This window comes from Lotus japonicus, chromosome 3 (genome assembly GCF_012489685.1).
Source record: "Lotus japonicus ecotype B-129 chromosome 3, LjGifu_v1.2".
In the NCBI taxonomy this organism is placed as follows: Eukaryota; Viridiplantae; Streptophyta; class Magnoliopsida; order Fabales; family Fabaceae; genus Lotus; species Lotus japonicus.
Window position 1 is genome coordinate 72849814 of NC_080043.1, and position 22125 is coordinate 72871938.

Sequence of the window (22125 nt, forward strand, 5' to 3'; positions counted from 1 at the left end):
AAAACTTTCTGAATAACACTTTCTAGCAACCATTTGATCAGCCTTTAAAATTCCAACTCCTCCTTTGCTCAATGGATACTTCGCCGTTAAATGTCTTGTAGAAATGATCGCCCCCAATCTGTTTAGTGATGGCCTCCCAATGAGTACATTGTACGGTGAAGTACACTTTACTACCAAAAACTTAATAGCAAATGCCTCCGCATTCTTCCCTTCTCCAAAGACAGTTTTCAATTCCACATATCCTCGAACAAATACTTTTTCTCCAGAAAAACCCACTAAAGAACCATCATAAGGCAACAAATCAGATTCATTTAGCCCCAACTTTTCAAAAGCGTCACCATAAATCAAATCCGCCGAGCTTCCTTGATCCAGAAGTACCCTCTCAATTTCATAATCAGCAATCCTCAGCATTACAACAATTGGATCGTCTTCGTGAGGCTGTACTCCCTCAAAATCTCGCACAGTAAACGTTATATCGGGTTGATTGGTTGCCCAACTTCCCCAATCGTTAGAGTAAACAACATTAATGGAGTGAACGTACCTCTTACGAGCTGAATTAGTCATTCCTCCGCCACGAAATCCACCAAAAATAGAATGAATTCGCCCCTTTGCTTTTCCATCCGATTGCCTATCTTGACCACCACCCTTAATCTCTTTTCCATCTTCGGTTCGTCTTGTTGAAGTTCCTGCTTCATCTGAATTGCTTCGCCCCTCAAGCTGCTTCATATACCCAGCCTTTATCAATTTATCAATCTCCTTCTTCAAAGTAAAACAGTCATCAGTATTATGCCCTGAAATCCTATGATACTCGCACCACTTCTTCTTGTCCACGTAACCCGTTGATGGCTTTGGCTGCCGTGGAAAACGAATAACATTCACCTCCAAACACGTGTGCAAAGCTTCAGTCAAATTAACCGCCAAAGGTACTGCACGGTCATTTTGGTTCCGAGTCCACGTCATCGAATGTCCTGGCCCACGCACTCCATACGGTTGAGCACGATTTTTGAAATTAGAACGGTTATCAAATCGGCCGTCATAACGGTTATGATTATTATACCCTGCGTTGCCACGTTCGATCCATCCCTTCGAATATTGATCTGTAACCGCTTCTTTTCTCGCCTCGAACTGCTGTTTCTGCCCAGTTACCACCGCATTCGGGCGGTTATTCTTGATCTGATCACTTTGCTCCTCCCTAATGTATCCTTGAACCCTTTCGCGTAGGTGCACCATTGTTTCCACCGGTTTCCTGCTTAAATTACTGTTTAGACCACCCGGCCTCAAACCCAATTCAAAGGCTGCAATGCAAATTTCTGGCATCTTATCCTCCAAATGAACAGATAGTTGATTGAAACGCCCCATATAAGATTGCAAAGTCTCATTTACTCCCTGCCGAATGTTGAATAATGTCGCCGGAGTCACTTTTTGTGCACGACTGGTAGAAAACTGAGACAAGAATTTTGTAGATAATTCTGTGAAATTGACGATTGACCTTGACGGTAGAGTTGTAAACCAAATCATCGCCGATTTCTTAAAAGTTGACGGTAACATTTTGCACTTCAATGCGTCTGATGCGCCTACAATGACCATTTTCGTGTTGAAATACACTAAATGGTCCTTTGGATCTGAATCGCCATAGTAAGAATCAAGCTTCAACGTCTTCAAATTATCTGGGACGGCAGTGTTCGCTATTTCCTCTGTGAAAGGTTGAAAGTCCACCACCGTCTCAGCCATTCTTCGTTCGCCCTCTCGTAAACCCTGAGTCTGATTAAGATCAGTAAGTTGATTTTGCAACTGCTGATTATGTTGACGAAGTTCATTGAGATCGTCCATGATCCGCTGAAGAACATCGGGAGGAACATCATTTTGTTGAACATGATTCCTCTCTCCGTTTTCCCCGGATCGAGTCACCATCGCGATGAAAAACGAAGCCTAGGAAAGTATCCAAGGCCCCACGGTGGGCGCCAATGTTCCGGTATGGAACCGCAGACTAAGGCTAACCAATATCGAGAGCAAGCGAGAGTAAACAAAGTGAGTAAAATGCGTGAAATGATAGGATCCCTGCCGCTTGGGCGGTCCTTCTTTATTTATAGTTGGGTTTTGATCCGGCTGGATCATGGGTTACCCGGCCCATTTAATACATGATTCGGTCAGCCTAAGTAATATACATATTGATCAGCCCATACCAGACCACATCTCTACTTTATTGTCCCTTTGTCTGGCTGGGTTTGGCCGAGCTTTGGCCCGTTATCAATGAAAATATCATCCATTGGCCCAAAAAAAGCATCATAATGATTTTAAAAATTCATTTTTAAATTAGTAGTCATCTCCAATTTCGTATGTTTTAATAAAACTGATATTACTCAAATATTTATTATCCAAATAATTAATCCACGTTTCTTCGTTTTGTGTTCAGTTAAGGTGTAAATGTCATTCGACCCAAAAAAAAAAGTTGTAAATGCCCTTGGTGTCCTCCTCAGTATATTGGGCCTTTGATTCGGGTAGCTATAACCTGAAAAGAGGAAAATGCTGAACCGTACAATATATCATGATATTTTCAAAAACAAATGTTTATTAGGATTAAAGAGTATAATTCTCATAGAAATAAACTAGTCATTTTCACCCGTGCGTTGCACGACGATTAAGTTTATTCTGTAAATATATCTGTAGAATATCAAATAACAGAGAATAGGTTCAAACATGTATGTGAATAGACCAACTTAAAAATGTTAAATAGAATTCGTTGTATGGCCTACTGATGTCAACACATGAACAATATTATAAATCCAAGTTTTTACGAAATGCGATGCAAAAACAAACAAATTAAAAAATCACAAAAATGTCAATAGCATGATCGCTTAATAGAACTTGATGTCCATGTTCAGTGATAATGACTTCAGACTTGAAGTTGAATTTTGCTACCAGTTCAATATTTGAGCAACATAACCTACAATGAAAAAAGTAGATATCAGAGTAATAATTAGTAAGCAATACAAAGATGAACTTGATATATCATTTGAAAATTAATAACAAACTTTATAGCAACAAAATTATCCTTTAAGTTAGATGTCCAATAAGCTGCTTGACATTTATTTATACTGTCAACAATTTAAACAAAGACATATCAGATTTGGTATTTAAAAAAATCTTAACCCAACAAAACTGTAGCAAAAAATAACACTTACATATCAAATATTTTCAAAGACTTCTTGAAAGACAACGTTGCGGGTAGTGTTAGAAACTACTCATTGGTCATCTAGGATTAGTATCTTCAAACCTTTTCTAGATTTAACTCTTGATAGTGCAACATATAATTGCCCATGAGTAAAGACAGACCTTGGAAAATACAGTCCAACATGAGATAAAGATTGTCCCTGACTTTTATTTATAGTCATTGCAAAACAAAAGTAACAGGGAATTGTCTGCGCTGGAATTTGAATCGAATGTCAGCATTAGATGGAGTTAAGCTCATCCTTGGAATAAAGGTTGTTTCTCCCATCGTGTTTCCGTTTAGAACAGTAGCAACAATTATATATTTTGTTAAAACGTTGACTATCATTCGAGTGCCATTACACAACCCTGCAACTTGATCAATGTTTCGAATGAGCATGATAGGGACACCGACTTTTAGTTTAATTTGATGCTTTGGAATTCCGGAACATTTGTAATCATTTAAGAATTCAGATGTAAACCATTCCGCATTGACACCCGAATCTTCATCGGACCTGCGTGAAGTATCACAACTCAAATACTATGTTTCCTCACCAGGAATCATAGCTAACATAAAGTTGTTGATTTCCTCTACACTTTCAAGTGTTGGTGCAAGGATTGCTCTTTCTTGGAAGAATGAATATTTTCCAAATTAAACAAAAGTTTCGGATATGAAAAATTTACTATTTCAAGTAAGGGATCCTTACACGGTTCAATAAGAAGATCTGGAGGAGTCTCAATGAGTGATTCGGCTTCATCAATGGTTGTAATTGTTCCGTCTCCCACTTGAAGCAACCAATCATCAAACTCTTTTATTTCTGTTGATGAAGAAGATGAGTTAGCATTTTGCAATCTCATATTAACAGTCAATTTCATTACCTTGCAATGCTTCCATAGATATGAAGAATTGATAGCAGAACCCACAATCTCCGAACGACTTCCTTTGGAAATAACTGGGAGTATTTGTCTAAAGTCGCCTCCTAGTACCACAACTTTCCCTCCGAATGGAATGTCATAACCATAAGTAGATCTAGTCTTCATAATGTCATTTAGAGATCTGTCCAAAGCTTCAAAGCAATGTTTGTTCAACATAGGTGCTTCATCCCAAATAATTAGGCTTGCTTTTTTCAATGATTCAGCTTTTGGGGAACCTTGACGAAGATTACAGGTTGATATTTCATTTATTGAAATAAGAATAGAGAACCTGGAATGAGCAGTTCTACCTCCGGGTAACAACAGCGATGCTATTCCGCTGGATGCGACATTTAACACAATAAAGCCCCTTGAACGCAAAGCAGCAGATAAGGTGTTCCAAACATATGTTTTTTCAGTTCCTCCAAAACCATATAGAAAAAAGAATCCCCCATTATCAGATAATACAACATTCAAAACATTTTTATAAACTCCATCTTGCTCTAAAGTAAGGCAACAAACCAATTCTTCATGAATCTTAAGCATTTCATCTTTATTGTAATTCAACTCATCTGCAACGAATCTATTTTCAAAATTATACGCTTCAGTAAATTTAGGATATGGCAAACATGGAAATTCCTTCAGTGACCTTCCATTTTCTTGAAGAAACTTTTCAATCTCTATCAAACATAGGTTCTTTAATTCTTCATCATCTATATGCAGATCTGAATGAAAGCACAAATATAATAGTTAATTTCAATTTCATTACCAAGACAAATTGGTAAAGTTTATTAAGTGGTTTTATTATGTTTAAACAAATGCATTTGTGGGTGGTAAATTAATGGTTTCATTCAGTGATAAATATGAAAATTATTTAACTTGTTAATTATGGAATATGAGCTATGCGTGTATTAGTATTAATTTACTAAAGCATGATAGAATGAATTTTGATTGTTTTAAAAGAAATAGAAGAAACATAAATCTAAACATTAAGCAGTGTCTTAAGTAAATTAAAAATGATTGTTGTTTTCAACGGGGATAGTTCTATCCCGTATTTCGTTGTAGATCTAACCTACTATCAAGCTAGTGGTAGTCAAATGGTAAGTCTACATTTATTTTTTTTAATATAGGTTAACATGTTTTACTTGGTGTTTACACCAAATTTTGGTAAAACAAATAGAGAATCCAAGGATCAATCTGGGGACTGGATTCGAGTCCTCTTGGGTTCTTTGGTGAAAACGTTTTAAGGGTCAATTCTGGATTTTTGACATTTCATAAAGAACAAGATAAAGTTCCTCACAAAATTTAGTCATGTACTAAACGTTTGCAGATATTAAAAAGATTGAAACAAATAAAAGACAAATAATAGGAAGAAAAGAGAAACAAAAGATGAAACAGTACAAATTATAATGCAAAGTAGATGAGATTACCCCACAATCATGCTCATGATCTCCTAATTACCATTTGTCTGTGTGATTGACTTGTTGGCTTTCATAGTCTAAGAGTCTAAATGTGTGAAATCTGATTATTTTACAAACAGAAGTTCTATTTATAGAACTTGGAATGAAACTACTATTTTAATCCTATGGATAATACTAAATCAGAAAAAAAACTTCCTATATTAGAGCCATTGTTGGCCCAAGAAAGAAAAAATGCATTCGGCCCAAAGCCCCAAGGTAGTCGAATTCAGACCAAAGAAATGAAAAGGAAAATGCACCAAGTTAAGGAGGCAGCCGAATTCGACACTAGTAATTGCTGCTAAAGACAAGCACATGGAACACGTGCTACATTGACCAAGTCAGAGTCTCACCACGTTGGTCGAAAACGTAGCCAAGAAACGGTTGAGGCAGTTGAAGAACACGACTCCCACCACTACGCATGGAACTTCCGGAGCAAGCATCAGATCGTGGGGAATCAGACCCACTAACCCGTCCAACAAGGAAGAAAACCGCCAAGGACACGCGGGACATGGAGCTCTATAAATAGGAAAATCTAATTCAGAAAAAAGGGTTCCCAACTCAAACTCTGAAAAATTCACCAGAAAGCTCTAACGTCCGCATCAATGAGACTCAAGGAGCAAGACGTGATGATGGAGGAGTACGTTGCAGAACCAGCATTTTAGTTTTCTTACCTTTCAGCTTGTCAATTTCCAGTCCCTTTGTGCAGTTTCTTGTCGAAATTCTACGTTTCGCGTAGTTTTCATGTTACTTTGATTTATTTGACTTCTTTGTAATTGACCCATGTTTAATGAAATCTAGTTTCACCTGAATTGTTTGCTGTTGTCGAAAAAACACTCACTCACACACAACACTTTGGCAAGGCGTTTTCCCAAAAGGACCCTGAATCTAAACTTCCTTTAGTCGAACTAAGAGGATATTTGTTTACCAAAATTCAGCGTAAACAAATTGGCACACCTGGTGGGACTGTTTTTGTGAAAACTAAGTTTTACAGAAGCGTTTTGTGTGTGTATTGTATTGCATGTTACCTGGTATTTGTTACTTGCTTTACTTGTGATTTACGTGTTATATGTACCTGAGAAGTGGTAAGACTGTGAGTATGGCAAGCAATCGAGGAAGAACTTCCCCCCAAGGGTCTAACGTGGGCAATCAGGGCAGTCCCGGGGGAAGCAGCGGTAATGAAGAAGTGTCTACTGGGATGGGGCCTGGCACCACCATGCCAACCCAGAACGTGGCAATTTCTGCAGTTGCAGAAATGCCTGTATCTACATCAGTGCAGGCACAACTTGTTCCAACGGTTACAAGAGGAGACATGCCTTATGGTATGCCTATATCTGTGATGCAAGGCATACAAGGCACGTATTCGACGTTCCCTGAGAATGTTCCCCCATTCAACATACCCCCCTTTGGGGCAAATGGAACAATGTTGAACTTAGGGAGTAGTCGAGTTAGTCCTCCTGGCCCTATTTCTGGGTCTAGTTCACAAATTTATTTGTCTACAGGTATGAACACTGGTTCACTTCAAGCCATTAGGCAGCAAGTCGATGATAGTAACCATGAAATGGTTAACATGCTATCTCGTCAGATAGGCGAAATAATTAACCCTATGCTCCAAAACAATAATGCCAATAATCAGCACTTGGCACGTCAAATGGATCGTTTGGCTACAGCCCTGGGGGCACCAGTCGAAATTCAACCAGCACATGGGATTAACCAAATCCCATTGCCTAACCACGTCCCTGCCCCTGTGCGCTATCAAGCGCCACAACGCCAAGATATGGGGGCAAACCCTTTGTTTGGGGGAAACGAGGCAGTGCAGCCACCATTGCAAAATGTGTATATGGTAAACAGGGAAGAACACGCTGATGGTAGGCTAGAAAGAATTCGACACCAGAACGCTGGGGGGCAACAAAATGTTGCTGCTGTAGTGGAACAATTGTTGAACCAACATGGCTTCAACGTGGGTTTCGCGAATAGACCTCATTTTGTGTCGGCCTTTACAGAGGAAGTTCTCGAATAAGAGCTTCCTCGAGGCTGGAAGGTCCCCAAATTCACTAAGTTCTCCGGGGATTCAGGAGAGTCTACTGTAGAACACATAGCCAGGTACCAAATCGAAGCAGGGAACTTAGCCATAAATGAAAATTTGAAAATGAAGTACTTCCCGAGTTCTTTAACTAAGAATGCATTTACCTGGTTCGCTAGCCTCGCTCCTAGGTCAGTCCATACATGGGCCTAGTTGGAAAGAATTTTCCATGAACAATTCTTTAGGGGAGAGTGCAAAGTGAGTTTGAAAGATTTGGCTAGTGTCAAAAGAAAGCCAGCAGAGTCCATTGATGATTATCTAAACAGGTTTAGGATGCTTAAATCTCGATGTTTCACTCATGTCCCTGAACACGAGCTAGTTGTCTTAGCCGCTGGTGGTCTAGAGTATTCTATTAGGAAGAAAATCGATACTCAATATATTCGAGATATGTCCCTACTCGCAGACAGAGTGAGGCACATCGAATTATTAAAGGCTGAAAAATCCGAGGAAAGGGCCAAGACCACTAAGTGGCCAAAGAAGGAAAAAGTAGCGTACATAGACACTGACCCAGTGTGTCAAAGTCCATGTGTCTATCGAGAAGTCCCTACAGAGGTTGACGTAAATGATGTTAATCTGGCTGAACTTCAGCCAGACGATCCTTATGTTTGTAAAGCATTGAAACCATATGAAAACAAACTTGGGGAGGAAAACCCCAAGAACACGATTCCTGCTGTGAAAACTTTTACTTTTGATGTGACCAAATGTGATGCAATTTATGATATACTTGTATCTGATGGTTTGCTTGTGGTCCCTAAAGACCAAAAACTTCCTTCTTCTGAGCAAAGGAAAGGGAAGAAATATTGCAAATATCATAACTTTTTTGGTCATTGGACCTCACAGTGTGTTCGTTTCAGGGATCTTGTGCAGGGAGCATTGGATTCAGGAAGACTCAAGTATGATGAAAAAGCGAAAAGCCAAATGAAGATTGACTCTGATCCGTTGCAGGTAGCTGAAGCCAACTATGTGGAACCTTTCTACATTGGCATGGTCGACATTTCTGAGAAGCTAGATTTGGGCTTGACACTTGGGGAGGCAAAGGAGGAAAACATTGCTGTCGAAGAACCAGAGGTCGAGAAAGAGGTGAGCCTAGAGAAGGTTTACCCCAAGGCCGGAGAAACTCTTGTTGAGTTTTTGTCCCGGAGCAAAGATGGCGAGAAAGAAGTCATGTTGTGCCCTCGATGCAGCGCCGTTTTCGACAAATCTGCAGCCAAAGCCTACCAAGATTCTGAAATGAAGAGACATTACCAGAACAAAATGCCTGTGTCTAGGAGGTTGAAATATCCCCATGAGGAGTGGGTTGAGAGAGGCCAGGAACTCGATGACCATAAAGGCCAGAAATCGAGGAGTAAAGACAAGACTTACGTCCCTGATGCTGGGTTGCCAAAAAATCAATGGTTCAGGCCAGCGCCCCCAAGGCCAAAACAACACCAAAAGTGGCAGAAAATCGACTTGGGCCAAGGATCCTCTTACATCAACAATTCCCGTGTGTCGCGAAGCTACTCCTATGACTCTGGGAACTACTATGCTCCTGAGCAAATGACCAGGACTCAGTTCAGACGTTTTCTGAGGAAAAGGAAAGCTGAAAGGGAAAGAGGTGGTAAGTTCCGTTCACTATGGGACATAAAGCCAGAAGATAACCCTCGTAATGAACCTAGTGTGGCGTCGATTATCAATCAGTTAGACCACGCCATTAAACAAGGAACAACTGCACCACCAAACCCAGCCAAGGAAAAGGGGAAAGAGGCTGTCGAAGATGAGGATGAAGATATGCTCGAAGACTTCGATGACAGCGATGGAGAAGACCTCAACATCATCTGCATAGTGTCTATCCTACCTGCTGAATTCGACAGAATATCAGAGGTTACAGAAAGTGAAGAGGATTACTATGTCGAAGAAGAACCGGATGACAACCCCTTGTGTTATTATGTGATGCAGAGAGGATCCGTCGAAAATGAGAGAGCTATTTTCCAAAGGCCAACCGAGCAGATGAAAGGCCATTTGAAACCATTATTTGTTTGGGCCAAAGTCGAGGAGAAAGGGGTTAATAAGGTCCTTGTCGACGGAGGAGCTGCAATCAACTTGATGCCTGGGTTTATGCTCAAAAAGCTGGGTAAAACTGAAGCAGACCTAATCCCACATGATATGGTACTTTCTGATTATGAAGGAAAGACAGGTTCTTCTCTGGGGGCAATCATGCTGAATGTAACCGTAGGAACGGTGGCCCGCTCCACTTTGTTCATTGTGGTTCCTTCAAAGGCCAATTACAATTTGCTGCTGGGAAGAGAATGGATTCATGGCGTGGGGGCAGTTCCCTCGACTTTGCACCAACGTATATCTATTTGGAAGGCTGATGGAGTCGTCGAAAATGTACAAGCAGATCAAAGCTACTATTTAGCAGAAACAGGCTATGTTGGTAAGAAGAATTTCGAGAAAAGTTTAGCCACAATTGCTCCTTTGGACACAGTGGCCAATCAATATTTCAATCCATATTCAGAATACTCGGTGACGTTGGACCCCATCCGAGGGCTAAACCTTAATGAAGCTTGCAAACCTGATGCCATGAGTGGATGGCACAGCGATGAAGAAAAAGATGCCACTACTGAGTGGCAAACCAGTGTTAAAGATGATTAATTCGAGCATAGCTCGAATTTCGGCTTACGCAGCCGAGAACAAAATAAGAACGGCCTTAGAGGCCGCAAGAACGGCCAAAGAAATGGCTATTGATGAAGTTGACAATGTCTCAATTCTACCCGTCGAAACGACACTTCAGAATGAGGCAACAACGAATAAGGATAACATGCGTTTGAAAGAAGACGAGCAGAGTGTCGAGGAATTTGAAGATCTCTGCAATTTAAGGCTGGATTGCATCTATGATGACAGCCCATTGGGTTTCGAGAAGCCACTGATCGACGTTTCCAAGAAAATGGAGGCACATGACCCTTTGGAAGAAGTGGACTTGGGTGATGGCTCAGAAAAGAAGCCAACATACATCAGTGCTCTTATTGACCCAGAGTTAAAGGATAGGATGGTGAAATTACTCAGAGAATTCAAAGACTGTTTCGCTTGGGATTATGATGAAATGCCAGGGCTTAGTCGAGAACTGGTAGAGTTGCAGTTGCCCATCAAAGAAGACAAAAAACCGGTCAAGCAATTACCCAGGAGGTTGCATCCAGATGTATTGGTAAAAATCAAGGAAGAAATAAAAAGGCTCCTCAGGTGCAAATTCATCAGAACAGCTCGCTATGTGGATTGGTTAGCCGACGTGGTCCCAGTGATCAAGAAGAATGGAAAGATGAGAGTTTGTATTGACTTTCGAGATCTTAATGCTGCCACTCCAAAAGACGAGTATCACATGCCCATTGCCGAGATGATGGTGGATTCAGCTGCGGGTCACGAATACTTAAGCTTGTTGGATGGTTATTCAGGTTACAACCAAATCTTCATAGCAGAAGAGGATGTGTCGAAGACGGCTTTTCGATGTCCAGGTGCCTTGGGGACATATGAGTGGGTAGTCATGCCATTTGGGTTGAAAAACGCTGGCGCGACCTACCAAAGGGTAATGAATACCATCTTTCATGATTTTATTGAAACTTTCATGCAGGTGTACATCGATGATATTGTGGTAAAATCCCCATCGAGGGATGACCATTTATTGCATCTAAGAAAATCCTTTGAGAGGATGAGAAAATATGGCTTGAAAATGAACCCCCTTAAATGTGCCTTTGGTATTATTGCAGGTGACTTTTTGGGTTTTGTGGTGCATAAAAAGGGTATCGAGATCAACAAAAATAAAGCTAAAGCCATTCTCGACACAAGTCCTCCAACCAGCAAGAAGCAACTGCAATCACTATTAGGAAAGATTAACTTCCTGAGGAGATTCATTACCAACCTTAGTGAGAAGACCAAGTCCTTTTCCTCGCTTCTTCGACTAAAGAAGGAAGATGTGTTCCGCTGGGAAGCAGAGCACCAAAAGGCATTCGATGAACTCAAAAAGTACCTGTCCAATCCACCTGTAATGGTACCACCCATCAAGGGGAGGCCAATGAAGCTGTATATTTCTGCCACAGATGAAACCATTGGAAGTATGCTGGCTCAGGAAGATGAAGATGGCAACGAAAGAGCCATATTTTACTTGAGTAGGGTGTTAAATGGCGCAGAAACTCGATACACTATGATCGAGAAATTGTGTTTATGCCTGTACTTCTCTTGTGTAAAGTTGAAATATTATATAAAGCCAATCGATGTAATGGTTTTTTCTCATTATGATATAATAAAGCACATGTTATCCAAACCAATCTTGCATAGTCGAATTGGTAAATGGGCTTTGGCCCTAACCGAATATTCATTAACTTATGCCCCATTAAAAGCAATTAAGGGGCAAGCGGTTGCTGATTTCTTAGCAGATCACACTGTGCCTAAAGAAATCGTAACTTACGTGGGCATACAGCCTTGGAAATTATACTTCGACGGTTCCAGCCATAAAAATGGAACTGGAATCGGGATGTTCATCATGTCCCCGCAAGGCATCCCCACTAAGTTCAAATTTAGGATCAAGGGCAATTGCTCGAACAATGAAGTCGAGTATGAGGCACTGATATCAGGCCTCGAGATCTTGCTAGCTCTGGGGGCAAAGAACGTTGTCATAAAAGGAGATTCTGAGTTGGTGGTAAAGCAGCTTACCAAAGAATACAAGTGCGTTAGCGAGCATCTAGCCAAATATTATGTAAAAGCAAATAATTTGTTGGCTAAATTCAATGAGGTTGGAATAGGTCATGTTCCTAGAATAGAGAACCAAGAAGCCAATGAATTGGCGCAGATTGCTTCTGGGTATATGGTAGATAAACTAAAGCTGACAGAGCTAATTAAGATCAAGGAAAAGCTAAGCCCATCGGATCTCGACATTATGTGTATTGATAATCTAACCTCCAACGATTGGAGAAAGCCAATTATCGAGTACCTGCAGAACCCAGTAGGGTCAACTGATAGAAAAGTTAAGTACAGGGCTCTAAGTTACACCATTTTAGGCAACGAGTTGTTCAAAAAGAACGTCAACAGCACATTGTTGAAATGCTTAAGCGAGGACGACGCATTTATAGCTGTATCAGCTGTTCATGACGGCCTGTGTGGTGCTCATCAAGCAGGGGCAAAAATGAAATGGATCCTATTTAGGCAAGGTTTGTATTGGCCAACTATCATGAAGGATTGCATTGAGTATGCAAAAGGTTGTCAAGATTGTCAAAAACATTCAGGAATCCAGCACGTGCCAGCCAACGAATTGCACTCCATTATCAAGCCATGGCCTTTTAGGGGGTGGGCAATAGACTTAATTGGCGAAATTCACCCAGCCTCATCAAGGCAGCACAAGTATATCATTGTGGCAGTCGATTACTTCACTAAATGGGTCGAAGCCACTCCATTACAGAGCGTAACACAGGAAACGGTGATCGAGTTTATACAAAACCATATTGTGTATCGATTTGGATTACCAGAGTCAATTACGACGGACCAAGGCACAGTATTTGTGGGACGCAAAGTGGCAGCTTTTGCAGAATCCTGGGGGATCAAACTCTTAACCTTGACCCCTTACTACGCTCAGGCAAACAGCCAAGTAGAGGCGGCTAATAAAATTATAATAAGCTTAATCAAAAAGCATGTGGGTCGAAAACCAAAAAGTTGGCATGAATCTTTAAGCCAAGTCTTGTGGGCTTACAGGAATTCACCAAGGGAAGCGACTGGAACAACGCCTTTTCGACTGGCCTATGGCCAAGAAGCCGTGCTGCCCGCAGAAGTATATTTGCAATCGTGTCGAATTCAAAGACAAGAGGAAATTCCAAGTGAAGTTTACTGGAATATGATGCTAGATGAAATGGTTAACCTCGACGAAGAAAGGCTCTTGGCACTGGACGTTTTAACGAGGCAAAAGGATCGCATAGCTAAAGCATACAATAAAAAGGTTAAAGATCGATCTTTTATTACAGGTGATTACGTGTGGAAAGTTATTCTCCCGATGGATAAAAAGGATAGAGCTTATGGGAAATGGACCCCCAATTGGGAAGGGCCATTTACAGTCGAGAAAACGTTACCCAATAATGCTTACGTAATTAAGGAATTGAGCAATCAGCGCCAATGTGTTACGATAAATGGCAAGTATTTAAAAGCATATAAGCCAATGTTGCACGAACTTAAAATCGAATGAAACATAAGCGTCAAAATTGCCAAATCACATTCATTGATCAGAAAAAACATTATAGGTATGGCAAAATACAAATAAAACTAGAAGCCTAAAAAGGAAAAATGGCTCTGTATCCGTCATATCTAGCTTGCATGGGTGCTAATCGATCCACCAGCGCCACCATCTGGCCCTCAAGTCGAGCCTTCTTCTGACGAGCAACCAGGTCTTCAAGGGAGGCTGTAGATATCTCGACGGCTAATCGAACGAGACCTTCTGGATCTTGTTGATCCAAAGAGGCCTGGAGAAAATCGAATTTCTCCCTCCACTCATCTATTTGGTGTTCTTGAAAGAACACCATTACTGAAAGCTCCCGGAACTATTCAAATAGAGGCTTGGCTTCCAAGAGAAGCCCCTGGAATTCCTGAAGAGGAATTCTGACGCGCGCGATGATTGGCCTATGAAGCAGTTGATCAATGAGCCCTAAAAGCTCATCAAGGCCAGCAGAGGAATCATACAGGTTCTGAAAAAGGTCATCCCGGAAAGCCAGGTCCCTGATATGATGAAGAATGATTCTGCTATCCATGGTTAAGAGTGAAAGGTTCTTAGATTGCAGGAAAAAGATGAGAATGGAAGGAAGAAGAGTTACTGGTGAAAGACGAGTAAAAAACGGCCCCATTTATAATAGGGATATAGCAAACAGTCGCATTAATGCAAGCATGCAGTTACCAAAGCGTCAGCCAAACACGGCAAGCCACGTCAGCCACCACCACAAGTGGAGGAAGTTCTTAAGTCGTTGAACAAGAACGTGATAGAAAGCGTTATAAAGTATCGTGGTTTCCAAGGAAACTTAGAAGATGAAAGGTTGCCAAGTTAGATGGTGTGAAACTTGGCAATGCAATGCAGGAAGTAACGTAATAAAGACTGAATCGACAATAAAATGCAAATCAAGAAATAAAGCATGTCGAGCATTGCCAATACAAATTCATTCATTAATCAGAAGTCGAACAGAGTTACAGGAATGATTGTTACAAAATTGGCAACAAAGGCCACAATAGATCCATGGCCATTACAATAAAACAACAATTATGAAGCCTAAATCCTCGACTTGAAGCAATCCTAGAATCCAAGCTTTGCTTCACGCGCCGCTCCGCTGCAACCTCTTTAGAAAGTTGCGATGTCGACAACATCACATTTGTGCACTCGGCAGCCAGAGTATTCAGCCGGGAATTCACAGCTGGGCCTTCATCAATCAGCATCGCCTTCTGCTTCTCGAGCCTTGCCACCTCCCTTTGAAGCTCGTTCAGTCGAGCATCAACACTTGACAACTCATCTGCTATAAGAGCTTTCCTGACAGTCAGCTTCAGAATTTCATCCTTCGAAGGCAAGAGTCCATTGGTGTTGGAAGCCACTTGTGCCTGCTTAGTCTCAATGAGTTGTTCCACCGCAATGGCCTTGTCAAGTGTAGCCAAGATATCGACCAAGAGAGTCTGACGCTCAACGAGAGCATCTGCTCGAATTTGGTCAAGTCTTTGGCCCAATAGGAAGGCAAGCAGCTCTTTAACCTCCTGGCCTAATCAAGGGTTAGCTCAAACCCCGTCGACAAAGCCCGCATCGAAGACCAGCCCTTTTAACTTGACCAAAGCCTCCTCAATCCGGCTATCATCGACCACTCCACCAGACTGAGCAGTCTCAGTAGTTTCAGCTTGGCGTGGCGTAGACTCGAGATTCAGAGTACCATCAAAGAAGCTTTGGAAAATGGAGAGAGGATCCTCGACTAGAAGAGCACTGAGCCTCTCACCAGAAGTATGGGAAGAGGCAGCTGTCTTAGAAGAAGCTGAGCCTCCCTTAGCATGAGGAGAAAGCAAAGCGGCTTGGGCACCTTGTCGAAATTGCTGAGGAGAAGGTTGAGGCTGTTGGGGAGAAGTTTGAAGCTGTCGAGGAGAAGGTTCAGAATGAGTGGAGGCCAGAACATTAGCCTTGGGTGGGGGCATTACGCCAATCACTTGGTCAGGCTGAATGATTGGACCCTCACTACCCTACACCTCATCATGTGGTGCATTCTCTTCACGAGCAGGGGAAGGCATGTTCTGCATATCCTGTGGAGGAAAATTAGAAAGGTTATCTCGACATTCTTTGGTATAATAGGGTTCACAACCAGGATGTTGCCAAGCAATTGGTTTCGAGTTAAAATAGAATGTCAGTTTGTCCCACACAGGGTCTGACTCAGTAGAGTCTAAACTCGAGCTAGAGGACTCTAAACTGCTCGAAGAGCTAGATAGGGCAACTGGTGAGGGTTTAGAAGAAAACCACGTGGCTCGAGGTACAGCCATTTTAGACATGTCAACCCTCTGAAGAATAAAAGTAAAAATGATTGAGAAAGAGGAAAAGAAAGCGAAGTGAGACAAGATGTGAACTAATGATTTACCTTAGGGCCAGATGCTCTAAGGGGACTGGAACTGGTTGAACTCTTGGAATGGTGGGAAGAGGAGCTGCCAGATTTACGACTGGACCTTTTCCCGGAGGTCTTCTTGGCTTGAGCCATCTCGACAGGAATTGGTGCAGTACCTTGAAGCAGTGGGTTAGAAGCCTGCTCATCAACGCCTTGATCATCACCTTGCTGCACTTCCTCACGTTGACTGGCTGATTTAGCCGGGGAGGGATTTCCCGCGGAAGGTTCACCAGCGCCTTTAGCCCTTTTTTGGCTCGCAGAAGTAGTAGGGGTGGCCCCTCGTTTTCGACTCTGAAACAAAAGCAAATGATCACAAAGATATACACGTCGAGTAAAGGTCAAAGTTTCACAAGGTTCAGTATTACCTTAGGAATCTTGAGCTTATCAGCCAAGGCAACATCATCATCATCATCCTCCACTTCGACAGTCGCAGAAGCCACCCGAGGAGAAGCCTGAGGGGTCGGTCGAGGAATTGGTTCAGCTACAAAAGGAAAACAAAGGAAAATTAAGCCATAAATATCGCAAAGATGCCAGGTCGAAATGATTACCTTGACCAATAAGCGTTCTTATCGATATGTGGTTGAAGATTTCAACCGGCACATGGAGAGGATAATTCCATAGGTAACGCTTGGTCCAGGTCACCCGCTTCCGAGGGGGCAGTGCACTGTGGTAAAAATTTTTGATACTTACATGATCAACCCACGTAGGAAGCACAACCGGAAAAGCCAAAGCATACTTACAAGTAGGCAGTGGTGGGAACCTAAAGCCTGTTTTTCGAATAATGAAAGAAAGACCATCCTCATCAGAGGGAAGGCTCAATCGGGTTTTCTTGGCTTTAGCTTCCCACATTCGCCTTAGAACTTGGGCTGCTTTGGCAACCATTTCCTGAAGTCGAGGACCCGGAAAGTATACTACACCGAAGAATTGTTGAAAAGCGTTGATCTCAGATGTATGCATACCTTTGGTTTTCTTTGGGGCCTGCCTCTGCAAAAGAAAAATGTTTGTTATGCGCTGGAAGAAATCTTCAATTGGCGTCGAAATATCATGCCAATAAGCAGACCACCACGCCTTGAACGCCTGGGTGACGTAAAAGGATGGAGTAAAAGTGAAAGGACTAAGACCAAGTAGCTCCTCCTCGTTGTAGTAGCCAATGGTAGTGTCGAAAACACTACGTTTGGTGATGGTACCGGGATAGAGGATGAGGGATTTGTCAAACAAAGTATTGGGCAAATCTTGGCTCAGCCCAAACTGTCGAGACACAAGCTGAGGATTGTAACCGCAAAGAGTGAAATCATTACTGGCAAAGTTGATGGTCAACACCTTGGGAGATAATATAGTCTGCCAAAGCTCGACTTGGTGCTGAGAAAGGTTCTCTGAACCAGGAAGATTAGGGTATGAATTCCTTAGCCACCGAGGGCCATAGAAAGATTTGTGATACGGCGCAAAGCTCGAGCGGAAACGTTTCAGCTCGAAAAACATGGTGAAGTACTTCTTAAAGTCAAGCTCGAATGTGGAGGCATCATAAGGAGGAGTAAGGGCTTCAAGCCTGAAAGCATCGATCCTTGTGTTAGACACCACAGGAGGAGGGTTCTTGGCTGGAAGAAATGGTTCGAAAACCGCATTCATCCAAAGCTGAAGGAGCCAGAAAGGACCAGCTGCATTCAAAGACGCAACCTTAGGATCTCGAATATCAGCTATCGCTTCATTGATCATTTGGTAGAGATTGCCGAGTACGAGCCTGGCCATGGCGATAATTCGACCCTCATGTAACAGGTTGGCCAAAGGAAGGATTTTAGCCGGAATCCTCAAGGATTTGGTGCAGAACACATAAGCAGAAAGCCAATACAGCAGAAACGCGACATGCTCAGCATCGGAGACTTCACCATTCTCGACATAGTGATCTTTAATAAACTTACTAAAAGCAATATTATCTGTCGGAATGGCAATAGGGTTGGTGGGAGCAGCAGAAGAATGGTAATCATCACCCACCACCCAAAGGCCAGTAATCGCAGCAACATCAAGAAGAGTGGGAGAAAGCATCCCAAAGGGGACATGAAAGCTATTGGTAGACCGCTCCCAGAAGAAAAGAGAACTCAAAAGCATAGCAGGATTGTAAGAAATCGGCGACCTCGACAACTGAATGAGGTCGAAAATTCCAGTGACTTTCCAATGCCCAGACTTACTGGCCTCCACCCTGTCGAGCCATTTCAGATAGGCTCCTTCACCAGCAGTTGGGTTAGGAGGCGCAGACCTGAAAGTCCTTTTGGGGTCTTTCAGAAAAGGGAAGCGGTAAGAAGGTTGAAATGCAAGAATAAGCTCATCCCCACGAATGCTGGGGTGAAAATGCTCGTAACCCTCAGGGAGGCTGTTAGGCCTGCCCTTCTTTGCCTTCTTCAAAGGGCCTAAAATGGCACGTAAATTGCCATTTACAGAAATAGGAATAAATACCTGGGATTTCCAGATAGCCCGTTTCTCCACTTCATACGGCGGGTCTGGAATAGGAGTGCGTTTGGCCTCATTCATCTCACATGCAGCGGCCAAAGGGATGACGTTGTCAGAACTAGAAGCCATAGAGATGTTCAGAGAATACACCAGGAAAGCAGAAACCAAACGATTGAAGATGATCACAAGCAGAATCAGGCAAAAGCTTGAGTGTTTGAAAGCTTGAGTGTTTGAAAAACGGTAAAACTTGCAGAGGGCCAACAATGGCGTACTTATAGGCAAATGAAGGGTCGGACGCGAAGCCACATTATAAGATGGTGCATAAAATTTTTGAAATCCAACGGTTATTTTATTATATAACCGCAAACCCTAACATAAAGGCTAGAAAAGGGCCATGATTACCCTAGAATAGAGACGGTAGACGACAGACGAAGTCAGACGTCAAGGCTTCTGATTGGAGCAAAAGTCAAACGATAGGATCTCTGATGGGACTTGAAATCAGAAAGTGAAAAGTCGCGAACAGCCGTCAAGCTCCATCGAAATGCACGAGCAAAAAATGCTTGATCCCTCCAAGGTCTGGTAGTCGAGAATCAACATTTTTGGGGGGCATCTGTTGGCCCAATATTTTGGCCCAAGAAAGAAAAAATGCATTCGGCCCAAAGCCCCAAGGTAGTCGAATTCTGACCAAAGAAAGGAAAAGGAAAATGCAGCAAGTTAAGGAGGCAGCCGAATTCGACACTAGTAATTGCTGTTAAAGACAAGCACATGGAACACGTGCTACATTGACCAAGTCAGAGTCTCACCACGTTGGTCGAAAACGTAGCCAAGAAACGGTTGAGGCAGTTGAAGAACACGACTCCCACCACTACGCATGGAACTTCCGGAGCAAGCATCAGATCGTGGGGAATCAAACCCACTAACCCGTCCAACAAGGAAGAAAACCGCCAAGGACACGCGGGACATGGAGCTCTATAAATAGGAAAATCTAATTCAGAAAAAAGGGTTCCCAACTCAAACTCTGAAAAATTCACCAGAAAGCTCTAACGTCCGCATCAATGAGACTCAAGGAGCAAGACGTGATGATGGAGGAGTACGTTGCAGAACCAGCATTTTAGTTTTCTTACCTTTCAGCTTGTCAATTTCCAGTCCCTTTGTGCAGTTTCTTGTCGAAATTCTACGTTTCGCGTAGTTTTCATGTTACTTTGATTTATTTGACTTCTTTGTAATTGACCCATGTTTAATGAAATCTAGTTTCACCTGAATTGTTTGCTGTTGTCGAAAAAACACTCACTCACACACAACACTTTGGCAAGGCGTTTTCCCAAAAGGACCCTGAATCTAAACTTCCTTTAGTCGAACTAAGATGATATTTGTTTACCAAAATTCAGCGTAAACAGCCATACACTTGGCATAATTAACAATGAAGTATAATAACTTGTAGTAACTGCTTCTCCGTGACTTTCACTTTGGCTGTAACTTTACTGTCGAAATGAGTGGTATTCTTCGACATTCTGCTTTGTCTTCGAGCTCTAACATTACAATTTCTACAATCTTGTTCCTCAAACCAAACCACCAATTTAGTCGAACCTTTCCCTTAGTATCATATAAAGTTGCAATCTAATATATATTGTTTTCACATGAGATCAAATCACAATCTTTCCTAAGGTGTTCATCGAAAAATCATATTCGAATGCCACTATCCAACACTTCGGCCATATTTTTATTTGTTACCAATAGCACCATTAAAACTTCAATAATGTTTCATTCACACTTCTCTTTGAGGTGGAGAGAGGTGGAATGAAGAGAGATAGGAAGAAAGGAAAAAGTAAGAAAGAGAAAGTATGAGATGTGATAGATGATAAGAGGAGAGAGATAAAAATAAAAAGAGGTGGAAATGAAGTGTTTAAAAAATGAGTTGTGTATATATCATTACTCTTAAAACTTTCATCATCGAAAGAAACCAAGTGACAATGTTATGAAAATTAATGTGACTAACAACCAGTACATGTATTGCATGGTCGAAATTACTAAAAGCTCTTACAAGTCATAATTCGAATTCTAACACTATGTTTTCCCTAATACTTAGTTCTGTAAAATTTTGGTGTTAACACTTGGTTGTTTTAACTGTTTTTTTTTCTCTCCCTAATACACATTTGTAGACTATTCCTGCGAATATTGGCAAATTCATCGCTAAATTTCGTCTTAGAAAGGTCATGCTTCATGGACATTGGGGAAAAAACATTCCTTGCAAAATTCTGGCTCGAGGAAGGAAAAATCAGAATGCGAAGTTCGGAAGTGGATGGAAATTTTTTTGTGATGAACATGACCTGCTCGAAGGGGATTTACGTTCAATGACATTGCCTCAAAGGTTGTTAAGGTTGAGTTAATAGGGACAAAGCATTGATGATTTTGGGTTGTAGACTTTATGGTGTTATTTTAACTTATGTTTCGTAATGACGGTTTTTTCCTTAGTCAAAGAATAATTGATGTTAGGATGTTTCTTTTTAGGAAAATGCTAAAGGGCACGACAAGTTTTTCGTGAAATGTGCACGAGACAGTTTCTGGCGGTTTCAAACCGCCAAAAACTTATAACACTTGCCGTTTTTTCAGGCACCCAATATTAGTGGCGGTTTTAAACCGCCAGCATTGTTACAATTTGTGTTTTTTTTCTAGCACCGAAAATTAGTGGCGGTTTGAAACCGCCACTAAATGATGCTCGTGCACTCTCGTGCACAATCCTCTCGTGCTCAATAGCACTGCTCTTCTTTTTATTGTTGATTAATTTACACGCATTTCCTACACACATATTTTTTTAGCATATTTAATACTACCCCGTTTCAAAACAACTATCTACTTTTAAGTTTGTGCGTGATAAAGTGATAATAATTTATTTTTTAAAATATGTTCGAAAAAGAAATTTAATTTAATGATTTTTAATCACCGAAATGGCATAATTGACTTCAGTAAATTATTTAATGTCCACCTTTAAATTTGGCTGCACATTAAAAGCATAAAATGAAGCGAAATCAGTTTTATGCATAACACCTTTATAATTTTTGCATTTATTAGGGGACAAAGAATCAAAATTATAGGGAAATCAGTTTGTATAATTAATTTGTGAAAGTCTCTCTGGCTGTGACACTTGTCAGCCAGAGAAAGAGGTGGGAGGAAACTCAATCTTGGAATGTCATGTGTTAATTTCTTGTGGATAATGATTTTCTTTTTATAAGTATATAGATTTGTAGGGGCAGAGGTGGTATTTAAATTTGCTAATAGGATAAATTGAAATTATCACAAATTAAGTCTATAAATAAGGGATTGAAATGTCATGGAAATGTATTTCTTCCCCCTTCTAGAGAACATTTGGACACTTAATACATTGATAATCTAGAAGATCAGCCCT

The 22125-nt window shown here is 41.5% G+C and overlaps 1 protein-coding gene across 1 annotated transcript; it reads right to left on the minus strand.

The window, feature by feature from the left end:
* Positions 1 to 3388: 3388 nt before the first annotated feature.
* On the minus strand, positions 3389 to 5614 carry LOC130744679 (uncharacterized). The gene is made up of 3 exons (XM_057596844.1): positions 5581 to 5614; positions 4195 to 4844; positions 3389 to 3748 (listed from the first exon to the last, which is right to left on the minus strand). The coding sequence occupies exons 1-3, from the start codon at positions 5612 to 5614 to the stop codon at positions 3389 to 3391; spliced, it is 1044 nt and encodes a 347-aa protein (XP_057452827.1).
* Between the last annotated feature and the right edge of the window lie 16511 nt (positions 5615 to 22125).